At 37.8% G+C, this 21355-nt stretch overlaps 1 protein-coding gene across 1 annotated transcript in view; it reads right to left on the reverse strand.

Moving 5' to 3' along the window:
* The window catches only part of LOC120526580 (neuroendocrine convertase 1-like), a 672113-nt gene that overhangs the window by 587986 nt on the left and 62772 nt on the right, over positions 1 to 21355 (reverse strand). The window contains exon 2 of the mRNA XM_039749744.1: positions 16120 to 16301. Coding sequence (XP_039605678.1) covers positions 16120 to 16299 — 180 coding nt within the window. The 5' untranslated portion in view covers positions 16300 to 16301. The remainder of the gene's footprint in view (positions 1 to 16119; positions 16302 to 21355) is intronic.

A 21355-nucleotide genomic window follows, 5' to 3' on the forward strand; every position in this document is an offset into this window, starting at 1 on the left:
TATGGGTGAAATTTTATTTGTCCACCCAGTTTCATATATGGTCACCCACCAACACATTTTTAGCTACACTACTAATAACAATGATAATAATTCTTTACATTTATATAGCGCTTTTCTCACTACTAAAGCTACAGTTTGTGTATGTGTTTTTTCTTTCCTTTTCTCCTGAGATATGAACTGCTGCTTCAGTTTGTCCCCTCAAAAATTGAGCCACCCGCTCAAAGTTTTTTTACCAGCCGCCACTGGTGGGCTCCACTCTTCAAAACCTCTTGTGATTACCACCTAGTGACACAGCACACAATGTTATAACAATTTAACCACTGAGTGTTTATTATAATTACAGATTAATAGTTTATTTGAACATCAGAACAATTGTGAATTCAGCACAATAAGCTTGTCAAAGTTATTCACATGGCTTCTTCAAAATAACATCAAGTCAGAATTTGAGGGTCCCTGGAGTTCTTCCCACCATCACACCCATTGGTAATTTATTACATGTGTCTATTGTTCTTTGTGTGAAGAACAACTTTCTAACATGTGTGTGAAATTTGCCCTTAACAAGTTTACAATCTCCTCTCTTTGGAGTATCCAGTAAATCAGCAGACAATTAATGCCTTAAGAAGGTATTTCAATTCACCTTTCTAAAAAAACAACCTGAGCTCTTATCATGGTGAGAATAAATAATTGATGGACAGATATAGTTGGTTTCTAGTTCTGTTAATCAGTTTCTACTTGGTTTTTTGTGTGTTTGAACAAATCTGTATTTTTTAGTACATATATATTTAGTAATTAGTATAATCTATACTTGCATTTTATCTAAGAATTTGTCACAGGACTCTGTGCCTGCATTCAGTAAAAAGTCTTATATAAAAACAAATTGTATTAATCTGCCCCTGTACTTGGTTCTGCCAGAAAGTCATTTTTGATATTATTTTTCTATGTTAGTAATTTTATTTCAGGTAATTTTTATATTTTACCTTTTACCTGGCTTTGGTGGGTTGGTGCCCTGCCCGGGGTTTGTTTCCTGCCTTGCGCCCTGTGTTGGCTGGGATTGGCTCCAGCAGACCCCCGTGACCCTGTAGTTAGGATGTAGCGGGTTGGATAATGGATGGATGGATGGATAACTTTTACCTGGTTATCACATTACTAATTTCTGCTTAGGCTTTCTTTGGTGTGGTGGTGTTTTCACAGTTAAATGCATGAGTTGTGCTATTTTGTGGCCACAGATACAGCATGTTGCCAGGTAATATGACATTGTGCTATAAAAAAATGGTGACATGCACTAAGAGGTGTCTGAACTTCAACCAAAAGAAAAATCACCCCTTACAGATTTAGTGCTCAAGCAACAAGAAGAAAAACAAAAAACTAGCTGATAGGGAAAAAATTACAGGTATTCAATAGTGCTTCATTTTGCAATTGAGGTGCTTCATTTTGCCCTCAAAATCTGTTAGAAGATTAAAGAACATTTTCAGTGTATTACTTTTGCTAATGACTCATTTGCTAGTCCCTGCTGCTTGTTTAAATCTTTGTTCACTGTGTCTCTCTGTAAGTCCTACTGGACACGTCAGTCTCAGTATGTACGTACCTCAAGTTTTCCTTTATGAAGCATCAAAATTGAAAAACTCTACTTTGTTAAATAAAAGCTTGGTGTGAAGCTGTCAAGAGCCAGGTGTTGAATTATGCTCATTGATTCCTGAGATGATGAGTGCAGCGGAAACCTAACAACATAATAAAAAGTGAATGACCTAGCCTGTTACAGTAAAACTATGCTTTGAATTACTCTGATGAAAAAGATGTTTTTGTTGGAGGGAAGCATTACACAGCCAACATAGCCATAAATAGACCATTTTTTTCCTGGCATGTGGCTGAGTTTGTATTATCTTATATAAAAGTAATTGGATAATTCTTGAGCAAAATAGCAAATTCTCCAAGATAAATGTCTTGCACTCTGTTTTAATGAAACCATTTTGATGTTTCTAAAGTTTTTCAGATTAAAGCTGAAAGAAAGAAATGGGCCTTTGCATCTCTCTTGCTTCATCAGATATACTGAGAACACAATCTCACTCCCAGACAAACCTACTGTATGTGCTTTAGCGGGCCTGAATCATACTTATTATCAAAAAAACAAAGAGCAAAGATTTGAATGGTGGTTGTAAGAGTCTCCATGATGGAAATTCAAACAACATGTTACATTCAAGAAATTTTAGTTATTCCTGTTTTTTTCAGTCTGTGAAATTATAATATTATAACTAATATTCATGTTGTATATGGTAACCATAGAGACTTGTAAGAACTGTGCAATTTGTGCAGAACTGAGATGGCTATAATAAACATTTAGTAGTACTGCATGTCCAGGTTAATCTTCAAGTTTTCTTACTTGTGTTTCCCTGTCTTTGCTGGCTGGTTTGTGATCTGTAACAGGTTTCATCTCAAGTAATGAGCAGATGTAGTGATTTCCACCAACATATCAACATGAGATTAAAGCCATTAAAGTGAAAAAACTACTCTTAGCAGTCTGTTCATTCTATGAGCTTAAAGCCTCCCGAGGAAACAAGTGTTGGTCTATAAACAGCTGGAAATTTTACACCACAAAACATGTTAAAAATGCAGTAAATGATATTTAGTAACTTTAAAATTATCAATTAACAATCACAAATATTCTTAGGTTAATATTCTATTTAAGTAAGGATTACTCACATGATTTTTTTAGACGTTTATAGAGATATCTGTACAGGATATTCATACATAATAACCCAGTGTAAAGAATTTAAAAACTTGAATATTGAAACAAATTAAAAAAAAAAGTTATGATTCCCCTCCATAACCATGTACTTTAAATTCAAATGACAGTGTGCATCTCCTCATGAACTTCATGTTCCAATGCTCTGGCAGAATTCATTGATCTTCTCCTAAATATTTATTTTGTATCATATAGGACAAAAGGTTAGCTATTAAGGCCAATAAATGCTCACCCAGGTCCACAAACTGTCATATGCAATGGGTAAACTGGTATTTGGACTGTGGTAGAACAGTTAGGTTTCTTGACGTTTCTTGGAATTTAGACTCTCTCGACAATTTACAGGAATCTAACAAGGCTGAGCAAACTGTTCATTTGCTGACAAATTAAGTCTCCCAGGGTTTCAACTCTTAACTGTTTCCTTGGGTACTGCAAAAGTAAGAGAGTTTTGAATGCTATCTATTTCCAGTTGAACTTCGTCTTCTTTTTTCGACTGCTCCCGGTAGGTGTTGCCACAGCAGATCATCTTCTTCCATATGTTTCTGTCCTCTGCATCTTGTTCTGTTACACTCATCACCTGCTTGTCCTCTCTCACCACATCCATAAACCTTCGCATAGGCCTTCCTCTTCCCTGGCAGCTCTATCCTTGGCATCCTTCTCCCAATATACTCAGCATCTCTCCTCTGCACATGTCCAAACCAACACAATCTCTCCTCTCTGACTTTGTCTCCCAACCGTCCAAGTTGAGCTGACCCTCTAATGTACTAATTTCTAATCCTATCCTATTTCCAGTTGAACTGCTGTTCACAAAATGTCTCAAATTTCATAAACTAATGGAGATTCTATGTGATTATCCCCTGGTGATCTCTTTATTTAGGTTACGATGATATGATTCTTAACCATCAGTTTCCCTTATCTGATCAGTAACCAAAACCTTCTACTCAGAGACATTTGTTGTACCTACAGTAAAATCACCATATTTAAATGAACTTTTGCTGTGTTAAAGTACCCATTAATAGTACTTATGGAAAGAGTGGTACAGTACAGTATATACACTTTAAAAGTTAATTTATTACTGTTGATTTTGCTATGCAAAACTCTTAGCTTTATATTTTCTGTGCATGCAGAGCTGCAGGTGTTGTGCTGTGATTTATATTCTATACTATAGGTTCCAGTAGATTGTGCTGTTTTAAAAGAGGGATTCTGAGAGATCATTGGGGACCCTGCTTAGAAAAGGGTGTGAGGAAAAGATAGAGAGGTTTTTGTGGTTAAGAAAGACAAAAATATAGGAGAAATATTTACCGTTACTGGCCTCCTGTTTAATTGAAAAGAATTCACTTACAACTACAACCATTTGGTGACAAGGATGGGGCCTCTTTCGATGCACCCACCTACTACTTTCCTGGTTTGTCCAGGTGAACCTAAACTTACATTTAAAGCATGGAAAAAGTTGTTTGATAACTACATACTTGCTATTGGTGGGGATTCATTTCCTGATAAATGGAAAAGGGTGCTGCTGACCCACTGTTTAGGAACGGAAGGACAGAAGATTTTACAATGTTGCCACTGACCACAAACACCTATGAAGGTAGCTGAAGTGCCATAGAAGCTTTCTTCAGCCTGCAAGTGAATTGTTTGTGTGGAAAGATATCGTTTCAGACAAAGAGTTCAACAGATCAGTGAATCTACTGACCATTACATTGTGGCATTAACCAAGCTTGTCAATTCTTACAGATTTAGCGATTTTGCAAACAAAATGAAATGTGATCAAATCGTTGAAAAAATGTATGCTTTGCATACGGGAGCAACTTTTTCTCAAACTCATGGCTGATACAAAGGCGATTGCTGGAAGGTGAAACAAAACTTTTCAAGTAAAACACTGGGGAATGCAGAGATAAACACACTGAAGTACAAGCACACTGATGATAAACACACTAATGCTTTGTACTGTTTCTGATGTGGCATAAGTACACATTTGGCAAATGACCAGTCTTGCCTGGCTAAGAGAACAAAATGAACATCTTATGGAAAAAAATGACATTTCTCCAAAGTGTGTCAGTCCACATCAAAAACAGTAAATGAAAATACTGAAACAAGTTACGGTACTTAACTGTGCAAAGATATGTTCCAGAGAATGGAAAAATTTTGTGCAAGGTGAAAGTCGCAGCTACTCACTGTCACACCTGTACTCTTGAACTCTTAGCTGACACAGGCTCTGTAGTCTCCATCCTTCCTGAAATTATTTACAAGAGACACTTCTGCAAATGTAAATTGCCTGAGCCCAAAGCACAGTTGGTGACATATTCCAAAGAAAAGCTGAATTTTATATTGTGAAAATAGATACATCCATCCTTGGAATGGACCTACTATCTGCACTACATTTGCAAACTTTAGGAGGACAGCTACTATTAGAGAGTGCACTAGTTTGTGCTATGTTATTCAACCTGCTGCAATAAAAGGTGACCAAACTCTGCTAGAATTTGGATTTGGGTTAAAGAGCATCCAAAGGTGAAACTGTCCAGCAAAAGCTACGATGCTTACCCCTCTTAATATGTGAAACCGTGAGCTCATCCACTTAGAACAGAATGGGCTTATTGAGAAATAAGATTCCTCTGAACATTTGTGTGTGAATCTGAGAGAGCCAAATAACGCTGTTGAAGTGGACAATTATCTGCTTCCACTTATTGAAGACATCTTGTTTGACCAGGGGGATATTTAATATTTTCTACTATTGACCTCAAGAATGCATACCAACAAGTTGAGCTAAATGAAGAAAGCAGGGATCTGACAGCTTTAATAACACATGAAGGCTTGTACAGGTATGCCAGAGTACCCTATGGACTCATTTTGGCTCCTGCAACTTTTCAAAAGATGATGAGCACCATCTAAAAGGGCCTTCAAGGTGTAGAATACTACCTTAGTAATGTAATTGTATATGGAACTTCAGTAAAGGGGCATGACAATAATTAGGGTGCTATACTAGGTAGAATTGAAAAAGTGGAACTAAATCAACTTTGAAAAGTGTCAGTTTAGACAGACTAAAGTATGTTTTTTTAAGCTATACAACTGCTTCAGATGGCTTGCTGCCAGATGAAACTCGTGTCTCTGCTTTTCTTAATACATCAGGACAGTGTTTCTCAACCTTTAAGTATTTGCGACCCAAGTTTTCATAACAGTTTTAATCGCGCCTCCCGTAACATTTTTTTTTGAAATGTAGATGCATATTTTATTATACCTACTTAACTTTTAGCGACATTTATCTAACTTGTTATTTATTGTTCTAGTATCAGAATGTAGTTGAAGTTAATTTGTTTTGGTTTCAACAGATGTTTTTTTCATATGTTTGATTCTTGTTTTCTTTTTTTCACATCTTCACGCCCCTTTCGCCCCCTTTTTGTTATTTCGCACCCCCCTAGGGGTGAGAACCACTGCTTCAGGACCTACTCATGCTACAGGACTATGCTTAATTCTTGGCCTGACTTCATGGTACAGCAAATTCATTCCATAGTGATTGAACTCTTATGAGCACTCTTTCAGAAGAACTGTACATTTACACGGACCCCTGAAGTTGAAGTAACTTTTGTAAAGGTTAAAATGATGATTGTGAACAGTTCTGCTTTAGCTTTATTTGAACCCAGGTTGCCAACACTTCTCTCAGTGGATACATCTGACGACGGCCTGGACTGCTGCCTTTGCCTCACACAGCCTCTCTGATGCTGAACAAAATTACTCAGTTGTAGAAAAAGAGGCATGGTCATGTGCTTGGGCTGCTGAGAAATGTACATAGCTATGGGTGAGAAAGTTCCTTTTAAGGACTGATCATCAGGCCTTAACAACATTTCTGACACCAAAAGGAAACAACCATGCAGGATTGCAAATCGTTAGGTGCCCTGCCCACTTACTCAAAATTGATTATGATATTCAATACAGGAGATGGATTTTAAATTATGTTGCCAGCTGCCTTTCTAAATTGTCTCTACCTGATGTTGACTATGCTCAAGAGGAGCCAAACACAGCTTATAGCTGTTGTATTTTCTGAGCTGGGCACAGTATCCAAAGAAGACATTATGACTGCTTGCTGGTCTTGTCCTGCACTTAATAAATTGCGTACTCAGGTACAATCACACTGGCCCAAAGGAAAAGCACAGGACGCAGATCTAAAACTGCATTTTCAGATTAGACATGAGCTTGCAGTAGTTTATTTTGCATTACTAGAGGTACACACTGTTTGGTTCTTCCAAAGTCACTCAAGAAGTGACTCGTAGACATTGCCCATGCTAGCCAAAACAATGCCTTGGAGAATTATACTGGTGGACAAAAATGGATCAACAAACTGAAATTCTGATAATAAGCCATTCCACATGCAGGCAATTTGACAAAACTGGCATCACACACAATGCTCAGCTGCACCAATCCCTGCCAGATGCTACTTGGGAAAAAGTTGCAATAAATGATGTGGGACCCTTTGAACTTGTTTCATCTAATTGCAGGTAAGTAGTCACTTTTGGCGCTTTTCCACTGCATAGTACGGCATAGCACGGTTCAGTACAGCTCACCTTGGTTCGGCTCAGTTCGGCTCGGTTTGCGTTTCGACTGCAGTTTAGTACCGCTTTAGAGTGGGCGGGATTATTCACGTGTCGTTATAGTTGCGCCGCCTCTACTGCTCGCTCTTCATTTTTTTTAACTTGTCCCTACACTGTTTGTAAGTCCGATGGTAGCAATGTGCGCCCAAGAGCTTAGCGACCTCCTGAAAAACTTTTTCATTCCGCATCGCCCCATCCAGCTCTCGCTGGATCCGCTCCTTGGCTACCAAAGAGAGGAATGTCTGTACTTCCTCAATAGACCACGAAACAGCCATTTTTGGTTAAAACAAAATGGTGCGTCCGAACCTTCGCTGGCTGTGCTAAAAATCTAGTGGGTCTGTTGTGTCTCGTGTTGCAAGTTCAGTGACGCAGTAATGACGATTTTCTCCGGCCAATCAGTGACCAGCAGAGTTTACACGTCACGTTTTGGTAACGGTTCGGCGCGCTTGGAACCTTGGCTGAGGTGGTACTAAAAAGAGGACCAGGTACCAGGTACTGTTCCCAGTGGAAAACCCCCCAAAAGTGAGCTGAACTGAACCGTGTCGTGCCGTACTATGCAGTGGAAAAGCGCCTTTTGATGGACTATTTTAGTAAGTGGCCTGAAGTTACTTTCTGTTCTAGAATAGATACACAGACTCTAACGTCAATACTAGACTCAATGTTTAGCCGCGAAGGGAATCCAAGTGAACTGGTTTCAGATAATGGACCACAGTTTAAGGTATGTGAGTTTGCAGACTTCTTAAAACACAGGGGAATAAAGCACATGAAATCATCTGTTTGCTACCCTCGCTCCAATGGGGAGGTAGAAAGATGTAACAGAGTCCTGAAGGACTGTTTACAAACTGAACTATCTAAGGAAAACCATTGAAGTTCTTCAGTCTCAAGTTTTTAATGGACTACAAATCTACTCCACATGCTATCACTGAAGAGTCTCCATCCAAGTGACTCCATGGCAGGAAGTTGAGAACAAAACTCCAGATTCTGAAATTACCTACATTTGCAACCAATTCTGATAATGTCATGTTGGAAACAGTGGAGGAAAAAAAGACAAGATTTATACTGATGCAAACATGTGTGTAAAACAGGCTATATTTACTCCTGATGAAAAGGTGAGAGTAAAGAAACCTTGGAAGATTAGAAAGGGTGAGAATAAATACACAAAACATAAAACAGTAATAAAGAAGTCTTCTCCAAACACTTACTTTCTAGATGATGACAGGGTGTGGAATGCCTCACATCTTTCAGCTTTGTCTGAAAGTTTACATAAAAACAATCAAAGACATCAACAGGTTGTGCAAGACAAGGTCTCCATTGATAATACATCTCAGACTTTGGATGGGACAAGCCAGTGAAAGGTCAGGGTTAGAAAGCCTCCTGCATGAACTAAAGACTATGAAATGCAACTAAATGATGTCAGCCCTAAATGAAGAAGAAAAATATTTTTTGTTGAAAAGGGGAAAATGTTGTGTTGTGATTTACTTATTAGACTGGAGGCTCCTGTAGGTGGCGCAGTTTTAAAATACAGATGCCGGGAGGTGGTTGGGAACCCTGTTTAGAAAAGGTGTAAGGAAAAGATAGAGAGATTGGTGTGTTTATGAAATAGAAAAATAAAGGATAAATACTTACTGTTATTGGGTTCCAGTTTTATTGAAAACTATCCATGTACAGCTACAACAGCTGGGTGTGAGCTGGGTGTCACAGCATTGGTTTCCCATTCATCTGCACAGTGAACTCTTATAATGTTAAAGTAACTCTTAAACGTATGCATATGGAGTGTCTCCATATATGTAAATGAACAATTTTGCTGTATAGTTGTTCCTGCTCTGAATATAACATACTTAAATTAACAATCTCTTCCTTTAATCTCCAATGTGTATATAAAGTAAGAGTCATACATGTGTAGGCTGGCCAGTAAATGAGATAGGAATCTACTTGTCTAGGAGTCACCACTGAGCTCTGTGTGTGTGAAGCTCATTACCTAGGAACTCCTGATGTATTTCTTTGCAGGGATTTTTTTGAGTAATGTACTAAAATTATATAGTCTTAATTATCATAACTACTAGTGCCGATACAATAATACATAAGGTATATGTTCAAAAAGGCATTCTGGGAATTCAATGCTAATATATGAATTTGTTAATAGTTCAACTTTTGTGTATAATCATTCACAAATCATTACTTCTCAGCATAAGAACATAACAAACAACACAAGAAAATTTAGTCCAGTAAGCTTATTTCTTTAGCCATTAACAAAGGTCTCCCAAAATCCCATCCATATACCATGCTAAATGCCACAGCCTTGCGAGTCGGCTCTCAGAATCATGAAAGCCGTGTTTACCACACTTGGCAGCCTGTGTCAGAATGGGTTTTGACTTATGCATGCTAAAGAAATATATGTTTATTACCAGACCATGAGCTCCAAACTCTTGAACTGAAATGCTGAAAATCCAACTATACCAGTGAATAATGTCTAACTGCTAACTTTCAAACATAAATGCTTCAAGCAATTTAATCACTGGACCAGGCAATATTTGCTCCAGATTGTTAAAAGAAATCTTTACTGAGTATTTTTCAGAAAGGTTCATACTAAGGAATTTCTTAACAACTAGAAAGTAATGTAGCAAACATGTTTATGTTATTACAAAAGGTTAAACATGTGGCATTGGTGACTAGGCCAGTTATCTTAACACGCATGATAGGCATGTGAACAACACCAAGTATGAGCAAATATGAAGGGGCTTCCTGTTTGTGGACCTCTTTTAATTTTCCACAGGCATTCATTTTTCCAATATTTTAGCAAAAGTGCACACATTTTGCAAATAGTGAGCATATGACTGGATGATTTGACATGTGTTTTATACTGCATGAGAAACTAGAGATTTTCTCATGGACATTTTTGATATTGTTTGCTGTTGTCCAGTCCTGGTCACCATAGACTCTCATTCTGTCGGAAATGTTGTTATCACCATTCTGCATGAAAACATCAGATTAAACATTTTTCTCTGCCATCGCTACAAACTACATGGAGTAAATAACATAATTTTTGGCTGGAATATTCATTAGAACATTATAGAAATTTGGAAGAGAGCAGGCAAACCCAGCAAATCTCGCCAGTCCTATACACTTATTTATTCCAAAATATCATCAAGTCGAGTTTTGAATGTACCTACAATCATACTGTCTGCCACACTACTTGGAAGTTTATTCCATGAGTCTGTGGTTCCCTGTGTGAAGAAAAAGATCCTACTGTTTGTGCAAAATTTACTCTTAACAAGTTTCCATCTGTGTTCCTGTATTCTTGATGAACTAATTTTAACATAACAATCTCAATCCACTGTACTAATTCCCTTTATAATTTTTAAACACTTCAATCATGTCTCCTCTTAATATTCATTTTGCTTAAACTGAAAAGGCTCAGCTCTTTAAATCTTTCCTCATAATTCAACTTCTTGAATGCATTATAATGACTTTTTCCAGCACTGCTATGTCTTTTTCTATTCCTTTAAAGAAATAGTGAACCAGCTATCCAGAACAACAGCCACAGGAAACAGTTTACATGAATTAGGCAGATAGCCTCCAGTTTCACTAATATCCATCAATTTTATCATGAAGTAGCAAAAGCAGTTGGTTATAGTGGAGCACACACATCATTTTCTTTGGGCTTCAAAATGCTTTTGATAAGGTATCCCTTGAGAAGCCATCAAACTGCAACAGGTATGGATTTAGAAAGCAGTCCACAGATAGTAAAAGAAATTTTTAAGAATTAGTTGAGATCAAAGTGGAGTCTTACGGAAAATTGGGATGAGGCCACTGCCTTATAAATTTATCTCAGTGATCTGGATACAAGGGCATAGATAGAAGTTAAAGAAAAACAAATTTCACATAAAAGCTAACATATTAATGTAAATTACTGCACAAGTACTTAAGCTATATCCTGTGTATGGAAATGTGCTGTAGAAATGCATGTTGTTATTGTGGTAAACGTTTCATCGTAACAGTTGGTTGCTCATTGTAGGCATAGGCTCACTGCAATCAAGAAATGCAATGAGCAGGTCAAGAAAATGGGATGAATGGTATTGTAAACTTTTTGATGACACTAATTGAATCGTTTAGACAAGGCTTTTAGAATAATTTAATAGGCTTGTTCTATTTTTTGTTTAAGGATACATTGTGACCTAGTGCACATGTGCATTATGTTGCATGCTCTGTCATAATCTTCCATGTCCTATTTCTATAAGTCTAGAGCATTGTTTCTTTGCAAATGCCTGCCAATGGAAAGACATATTTTAATAATATTTAATTTTTTTTTCTAAAAAGTTGGATGTTTTTAAGGAAATACTCCCAACATCACACAAAACTAGCAAATGTACTTGAATACAAAAGAAACAGGGGAAAAGCATAATGCATTTTGTGGGAACAGGCACATTGTTCAATATGGTAATGCCAGAATCACACCTGATCCAGTAAACAGAAGGCAGCAGTCTGCCGTGTAGGTGTGTTGTAACAGGATAATATTGATGCCTTTCTCAGCAAGCTTTTCACACACAGGACTAAACTGGAAAAACATAGATTTATTTGCTTCCAAGATAAAGAAAACTCAAACAACAAACAATTCAACCAAATGTCCTGCAAATTCTCTAAAGTGAAAAGTAGAAGTTTAATATTTTAATTCATATTTTTAGTGTTGAACAAAAAACAAACTTACTAAAATCTCTAGAGATAACTAGTTTTAGAGTTTTAGAGGTTTGTTTCCCAAGATGTGGAATATATTGAATGACATTCAGTTTTACCCTGTGATAGACAGGAGCCATGTCCACAATTTTTCCTGCCTCGACCATGATATTACCAGGACAGGCTCCAGTGGCCATGAAATTAATGGACTGTTTTTATGTTAAGCAAGACAGCTATTTCTGTGATATTTTGAATTTATATTTAATCATGTGTCACACATGTGAGAGTAGGAGGCAGCTAAAGGGTCTGAGTAATTGTAATAAAACATCCAACCAGGGGGCGGTGGAGTGCGCTGATTGTCTTTTTCAGGTCCCTACAGACCTTTCCCAGGAAATCCTGCAGGGTTCCGGCGCCTCAGAAGACATCACTTCTGGAGCTGGCCCCTTTGCTGACGTCACTTCCGAAGCCGGCCCCTTTGCTGACGGCACGTCCAGTCCAGATGATAGCACTTCTGGTTCCAGCCCTTTTGATGACATCATTTCCTCTATGGGCCTTTGAAGCCTCCATCTTTGGGCTATTGTGATCAGTTCTGTTTTGGACTTTGTTCTATGCACATCATGCTTCATCAAACTTAACTTTTGCAGCCGGAAAAAAAACAATATACGGGTGGCTACCCCAAATCTTTATGATGTCTGTGTTGCATTTTTATCACACATGTCATGATCACAAAGTAGACTGTTTTAGTATTAATAATGCATACTGACAAAATACACGTATGCCCTCAAAGGTGATGGAGGTCTGAATGGCATTAGGAAGGAAACCCTTAAGCACTTGAGTCAGAAGAACAGAACATATCTTAAGAACAGGAATGACAAAAAAGGAGTTTGATGCAGTTAAATGCACTTTTTGGACTGTGTGTCTCTGCTGATCAGGTGATGGGAGAGAGCTGGGAAATCTCTGCGAAAAGAAGGCTTCAGGGCTGGATGGAATCAGTTCCAAGGTGTTGAAAACATGTGCTAGACAGCTCTGCAGGGTTATCCAGCACTTATTCTCCCTTCCCTTGAATTTGAATAAGATTCACCAGCTGTAGAAAACATCTAGTGTGGTCTAGTGCCAAAGAAAGGGTGTTCCTGTGATCCCAAAGACTTCAGATCAGTTGCTCAGACTTCATATATCATGAAGACCTTTGAGAGGCTGATACTAAATTAGCTATGACCCCTGGTTTCAGAACATCTGGAACCTTTTGCAATTTACCTAATAGTAAAATATAGGTGTGGAGGTTCCTCTGATCTGCATACTCCACAGAGCTCCAGCTCACAGTTGGACAAAGCCAGCCGACAGTCAGGATAATATTCTTTAATTTCTCCAGTGCCTTTAACACCATTGTGCCTCATAGACTGGAGAAAAAGCTGGAGGCTGTGTATCTTGATGCCCTCACAATCTCTTGTATCATACACTACTTGACCAACAGATAGCAGTTTGTGAGGCTCAGAAATGGTTCTGTCTCACTTCCTGTTTACCCTATACATGACAGAATTACAGAACAATACCAGCGCTTGCCACCTACAGAAATCTTCCATCATAACCTGCATTAATAATGGAGACTAGTCAGAGTACAAGAAGGTTGTGATGGACTTTGTCTTGTGGTGCAGGGACAACACCATGCCATTCATCATCAGCAACACAAATGAGCTAGTATGCCAAACAGCCTCTGGGACCAGTCACCATTAAAGGCAAGGATATGGTAGTGGTGTAGATGTTCACATAAACTAAAAACTGGACTGGTCTTACAATACAATGGCACTGTAGAAGGGCCAGAGCAGACTGTCCTTCCTAAGAAGACTGATATCTTTTGATGTATACCACAAGCTGCTGGAAATGTTCTACCAATCTATAGTAGCCAGTGTGTCTTCTGGGAGGACAAATGGAGCACAATACCTGAATAAACTTATCAGGACAGCCTGCTTCACCATAGGGTGAACCCTGGACACACTGGAAGCTGTTTCAGAAAAGAAGATGGAAGCCAAACTGGATGCCAATATGAAATATCCCCTCCATCAACTCCAGGAGCCACTCTATTGGAGCACTTTTAACTTCAGACTCATTCCAATACAGTGTGTTAAGAAGCATCTCTGGAGATCTTTTCTGCCCACTGCTTCCTCACTATGTACTCGTTAAGATCATTTTGAAATATATACATTTATTTATTTATTTATCAATTGATTGATTGATTGGCTATATTATTTGTACTTTGAGTCTGTACCATTGTTTTTTTATGTTGCTGCTACTGTATGCATCTAAATTTCCCTGTTAATCTAATCTAAACCAGGGTTAAATGCTTGACAAATTGTATAAGCTTTACACAATACACTTTTAAACGTTAGTTCAACATATTTCATTTCAACAGTAGATGCCTCAAGAGTTAAAAAAAAATACCTCATTACATCCGTCCTTTTATTGTACCCACTAAACAGTATATATCTATGCCAAATGTCAAGTCAAGTTGGGGAGCATGTACTGGTACAGTGCGTTGCACACTCACTACACAACTAAACAACTCAGGATCCTAGGTTTGCAACCCCACAGGCAGACATGCGGTCCAATCACACCCTTCGGAAATGACCCTCTATCTGCCGCATCTAGGTGTTACATGGGCGACCCCTTGGCCTGGTCCAGCCTAATGTGTTTGAACAGAATTTGAAGGGCTGGTGTGAAACACTTAAATTGTTACCTTCCCTTTTCTCTTTAAACCTGTCAGGTGCTTTTGAATACACATTATTTGCAAATATGCGTATGTATTTGCAAATAAGTACATTCCATAAGTGGTGGCCTAGTGAACAGGGGAATTGTGGTCAGGTAACTGTAGTATGGAGAGAGGCACAGTCCTTATAGTCATTGCGCATAGTAATCTCAGGCTTGTATGCAGCTGCTTGGACATGACCATTTCATGAAGCTCCCGAAACACACTTCTTGTGCTTACGTTGCTACCAAAAGTAGTCTGGAACTCTGCTCTGAGTGATGCAACAAAGTATAGGTGATTTTTTTGCTCTAGACACTATTACACAAGGCAACCCCACTCTTTGAGTTTGGTTGGCCCACCGCTTCAAAGCTGAGTTTTGTTGCTCCTAGACACTTTCACTTGATAGTAAGAGCATTTACAGTCGATGGGCGCAGATCTTGCAGAACAGAAATTTCACATCCTATGTCAGTGCCACATTTAAAGTCACTGAGCTCTCCAGTCTGACTCATTCTACTGCCCATGTATGGCTACGTCTTTGATTTTATGTACCTGTTAACAAGGGGTGTGCCGGAAATACCTGAAATCAATCATTTGGAGAGGTGTCTACATACATTTGGCTATACAGTGTAGGTGGATTACATTTACTGTATATATAAGCACAAAGAATAAATGGTATAACCCACACATTTGAAAAAGGTAAACACTATGCTGGATGTATTAAGATATTTCACTAAAAGCCTTAAATTATAATATATCAGCAATAAAAAAATAGGAGCAGAGAAGTCCAAAATAATAAAAAATACAAAACAGATTTTTGGTGAAATAATAGTAATATATAGCAAAAAAATGTAAAACGAATTCACCAAAAAGGCTGGTACTATATCAAAATAACTGAAGTACATCTGTTTTACTGAAACATTACCCCACTGAGTAAAAGACAAGCAAAATAAGGTAGTCTTTTCAGAGTTAAATTACCTCAAAAAGGTGTCTCATTTAAATGTACAGAAAAAAAGCATTCATGGAAAAGCTGAGGCCACCAAAATAAAATCTATTTAAAAAGTAACAGACCTAGTACTCCTCCAGAGCTGTACAACATTAATAAAATTAAAATAATTATTTAAAAGAAGTCTATAGAATATAATCTGAGAGAGTAAAGCAAATTCTTTTTTTCTGGATTTCCTTTCCAATCAGATATGAAATATTCAGAAATGCTGTAGCTGTAATTTGATAAAAGCCTGATATCCTCAAAAAATGGAAATGACTGTCAGCACTTTCATATTTCTGCCTATAAAGGCTCCCCAGTAAACTGATTGTGGAGAAGAAAAAAAGAGAAGAAAATTGCAGGCTTATGAGTGGAAGCAATAAAGGACGTTTAAATATGCACTGACCTTTGAAATGAACTGTAATCCATGTTGTTTGGCCAAGGCTCTGGCTGCATCAGTGCCTCCCTCCATTTCCACAGCATAGAAGATGTGTGCATTGGTGCTGGCCTGCTCTCTGCTGGAGGCAGATGTATACTGCTGCATACAGAACATGAGCAGCTGTGGAATAACTAGCACTGTCTTCATTTCTAAACAGAAAACAAAGAATAAAGGATGATGAAATAAAAGCATAATTATCCACATAAGGTAGATGTATTATACGTTACTTGATGTGTACAAAGTATACATAATTGAAGTAAAATATTAAGTGGTTTAAATATATTAGGTGTGCTACACACTGATCTGCTTTACTGAAATAAATTCAAATATTTGACTTTTTCATTTGCCAATGTACAGTATAAAACAGAACACTCTTTTCAAGTAACTGTTTGACATTAATAACCCACATGGCTTCAGATTTGTCTGATATAATAATGATTTATAAAGACAACAGAAGAATCAAAGGTTTGACATTGCAATTAAAATAATATTTTGAGCAATTATGATTCCAGATTTTTCAGAGAAGAAAATGGTTTTAGACAACACAGCCTTAAGTGTATTATTTTTGTTGCAATTTAAACCAAAGACACTTCAGTTTATCTTTTCTAATAAATATTTATATTTACATTACTTTAGGGTATCAAGGTGATACAGTGCTTAGAATTTCTACTTGTGAGCCAGTGTTCTCTGATTTTCTGTAATATCCCAAAAATGTGTGTGTTATGTTCACTGGCCATATACAGCATGTATCAATAGGATGGCTACATTTGCAAATGATACTACATAGAATCAGTTGAGTCATTACAGAGGGACTTGGACAGCATACAGGCTTGGGCAGATTTGTGGCAGATGAAATTTAATGTCAGTAAATGTAAAGTACTGTATTACACGTAGGAAGTAAAAATGTTAGGTTTGAATTGAATGGTCTGAAAATAGAAAGTACGCCTGATGAGAAGTATTTAGGAGTCGTAGTGGACTCTACAGTATCAACTGCCAGACTGTTCAGAAGCCATTAAGAAGGCTAACAGAATGTTAGGTTATATAGCACGACGTGTGGAATACAAATCCAAGAAGGTTTTGCTCAAGCTTTATAATGCATTGATGAGGCCCTTATCTGGAGTACTGTGTGCAATTCTGGTCTCCAGGCTACAAAAAGGACATAGCAATGCTAAAAAAAAGTCCAGAGAAGTGCGACTAGGCTGAATCAAGTGCCACAGGGGATGAATTATGAGGAAAAATTGAAAAAATGTAGCCTTTTCAGTTTACGCAAAAGGAGAACCTTCCTCAAGAGCTCCACCTTAGCATTTTTGCCCTGAGCCAAAAAAAAGTCTGCACATCCTACAGGTAATGTGTGTGTGTCATGTGACTTCTGGTCACTGCAGACTGATGGATTCCACTTTAACTGCCATTATACTTGAAACAGTCAGTCAGTCATTATCCAAACCACTATATCCTAACACAGGGTCACACGGGTCTGCTGGAGCCAATCCCAGCCAACACAGGGCACAAGGCAGGAACAAATCCCGGGCAGGGTGCTAGCCCACCGCAGGGCACACACACACACGCCAAGCACACACTAGGGACAATTTATAAAGTTAAAACAACCAGTGGTAAAATAAACAAAGACTAAAACATTCAATGGCTCTACCCAAATATAGAAAATTACTTTACCATCTTGAGGGACACAAAAACATTATCAGTCTAAAGGACAGAGCTGTAGGGCAATGCAATATTTTTATAAAACATTTGTACAGAATTTACATAAACCAGACATATTATTTTAATGACAGGGGGACACTATGCACCAATAAAAACAATGACTACATTGCCCAAAGTTCATTCAATTCAAAATCTATCTTGCACATTTTTTCAAAGAAACAATTCTGAGTGACAGAGATGAAACACCTAAATTATTTATAACTAGAATCCTCACTTGATATTTCAGAATTCCAAATATGTTGCAGTACACCATCAACTTTTTGATCCAGACATATAGTGGTTAAGGCTTTGAACTTCAAATCCTGAGGTTGTGGGGTTTAAATTCCGCTACTGACGCTATGTGACCATGAGCAAGTGACTCGACATGCCTGTGCTTCATTTGAAAAACCAAAAATAAATGTAAACAGTTGTAACATAAATGTTGCAAGTCACCTGGGATAAAGGCTTCAGTCAAATAAGTAAATGTAAATGTAAACAACATATATGAGTCAACTGTAAAATATTAATAACAACTAATACTGTTAGAAGAGATTCTTCCATTTACAAGTAACATTGCTGGACTCTGCATCAATTGCAACATTTCTGGCATTTTCTCAAATGTATCCAGAACAGAAACAGAACAATCCATTTTGTTGGATAATAATTTTAGTATAATAGTTGCAAAATGTAAGAAGACAGTGATGTACTAGCAAGCCTGGGTTTTACTAAACCTGGCACACACACCACACCGCAAAGCCAAAATACATTTATACTTGTTACAGCCCGTTTGAACAGCACATTGATATTCTCACTGTCAATAAGTGACAGTGTTTCGTCAATGTTGCGTAGGTTATTAATGTCACAGCCTGAGATGTGAGACTCTGCTGGTGAAATATGAGTTGTGCCTGCTATTACTGAATTTAAAAGGAAGAAAAAGAGAAGGTGGAGACTCAGGCCTATTGACCAAAAGCGCTGAAGGAATGGCGAGCATAATATTCTTGTGTGTGAGGGACCTACAGGATGAGGTGATGCATTTCATATGTTTTGTTGCATGTCTTCTTTGCATTTTGACAACCTGTTGAATCATATTACACACCCACAAAACCAACCTCAGCATTTTGACTGTACAGCCACTGGGTCCGCCACATTGCATAATTAGAAATATTTCTGCGCGAAGTCCATGGTGAAAACACCAAATCTGCAAATTTGACGTCAGTTTCGCTGCAAGATCCTTGCAAAGTATCGCAGACATGTCAAGTTTAAACTAGGCTTAATATTCTCCTCAATCCTCTTAGCAAGGTTTCAACAACCAGAGAATTCAAAATTGACAAGGATTAACAGTGTCTATTTTTAATAACCACTATGAATATATGACCATCACCTGTCTTCATTAAAATCTGAGTTTTGTTACAGAACACTTTAATCATACAAAATGAAGCTAGCATTAAACTAAAAACTGATTAGTTCTATGCTTAATAACTTGTGCACAACTTAAGCATGGGCTTAATCAATGAAAATGAGAGAAGAGTACAGACAGAGAAGCTTAGAAAGATCAAATACACATATAAAATACTGTTATGAATACTGGGCAAGTGGTAACTTTGATCTCAACAAGTACCACACTCCCTTACTCTACTAGCCATGGCTATGGACAAGATTTTAAAATACAGTATGTACATAGCAAAACTACAGTGTTGCAGTTATCATTTTTAAGGGGAATGACAGAGTTCCACTCATGGATAACATTTCTTTATGTATGCTTTCCTATGTTATCACATTTCAGAAAAAGAAAAATGTATGATTGAAATCAACCAGAAGCCGATCGATATAGTAAGACCTTTTCAGACTTTACGTAGAAGATCTGAGTTGTTTGAGAATGAAAGTTTTATACAACCCAGCCTGTGTGTCCTCTAGAAATTGTGTCAGGTCAACAAAAAAGCAAATCTAATTAAAATTTGATATAACTAACTAATTGAAATATAGCCAGCTGTAAAACTCTACTACTCATTAGTGATCTAACTTATTACTAGTGATCTAGGCTGGGGTACCAACAGGTAGTGACATCACGCATGTGTGCATACACTGTAAATTATTCATGAATGTGTGAGGAAGAGTGTGCTTACAGTACAAATGTGTGAAAGTTTTGCACAAATTAGAAAGGCAGAGCAGATTAGGTAGTGACACCTTCATTTAAAAATGGGAAAAAAAGTTTGCCTAGGCATACTGCAAAACATGTTTTCATGAAAACAGTCAGTGAGCAAGGTCATAGACAAAACCAGCAAATTCGCTGTGCAAAATGCATAGGCAAATTTCACTGGTCAACACTACTCATCACCCATAATTCCTAGCCCAATAAAGGTTTTAACCTGTAAATCAATAAATGCTAGTATAACTGAAAATTTGTAGTATCAGACACTAATTTGGTCTTAAACATAAGCTCATGTGGTCTGCAGGGGGCACACCAACCACCCAAGCCTGAAACAAATAGACAAGGACACAAGTCCAGCCCAGCTCATGTTTATTTAGCTTTGGGAAACGCTTCCCGAATCATTCCCACAGCAATGCACAGTACAAAAGCACAGTGGTGCAGTGAACTCCAACTTTGAGCGTGCCCTGCTGGAATCCATGCAGCCACCCATCCAGGGGACTGCCCTCTAGCATCCTGGGGGAAATAATGCCCTGAGCCTACTCTCCAGTCTTTCCATCCAACTGGCATCCCTGACCAAGCAGGGCCCCTGACCGTAAACAACACTCCCTAAACTTTCTGATGTAGCAGACCACATAGAGCCGTGCTTTTCTATTTTTGATTTTAAAAACCTATCTTCCCTTGATGCAGAAATGTAATTACCTTCTAAGCTCACCAACATCTTGCTTCATTGGTTTTCCAGATTCATTTATGGTTTTCAGTAACATTCAAAATAAATTCCTGACAAAAATAGTAAATGAGTCTGTTTCTCACAACTCACTGTTGTCTCAGAAAGGAAATTTGACTGACCAGCGCTTTCTATTGTGCCCAAAGAAAATGAAAACTAATTTCAAAGCGATTATCATAACAGAGCAAAATGCTCAAATGCTTCTTCTTTGATCTCTTATCTAACACCTGGACAAAGTCGGCCTTGGAGACAATACATTGCTGTGGGTGCTCTGGGCCACATACATCTGACATAATTGCCTGCCATGCTTTTCAATCCCCTCTAGCATCTGCAGGAGATAGTTTTCAGTTCTTAAGATTGTCCTGAATTTTCTTTACTTGGGATTTCATTGGTGCTTTTTGTTGTACTTCAAATAAACTTTTAATGTGCAGACAGAGAATTACAAATAAACAAAGATTAACAGGAATCAGAAATATGGCACAAAAAGAGACTTCAAAGGATAAAATTGAGGGCAAGAAAGTGAGAATTTTAAGTTCAAAAGTAATTATAAAGTTTTCCTCTCACTACCTGATGTTAAAAGTATTTGACATACTGCAAATTTTCATTTAAAGCAATACTCATTAATGGAGTTG

The sequence above is a fragment of the Polypterus senegalus genome, chromosome 3, assembly GCF_016835505.1.
Source record: "Polypterus senegalus isolate Bchr_013 chromosome 3, ASM1683550v1, whole genome shotgun sequence".
In the NCBI taxonomy this organism is placed as follows: Eukaryota; Metazoa; Chordata; class Cladistia; order Polypteriformes; family Polypteridae; genus Polypterus; species Polypterus senegalus.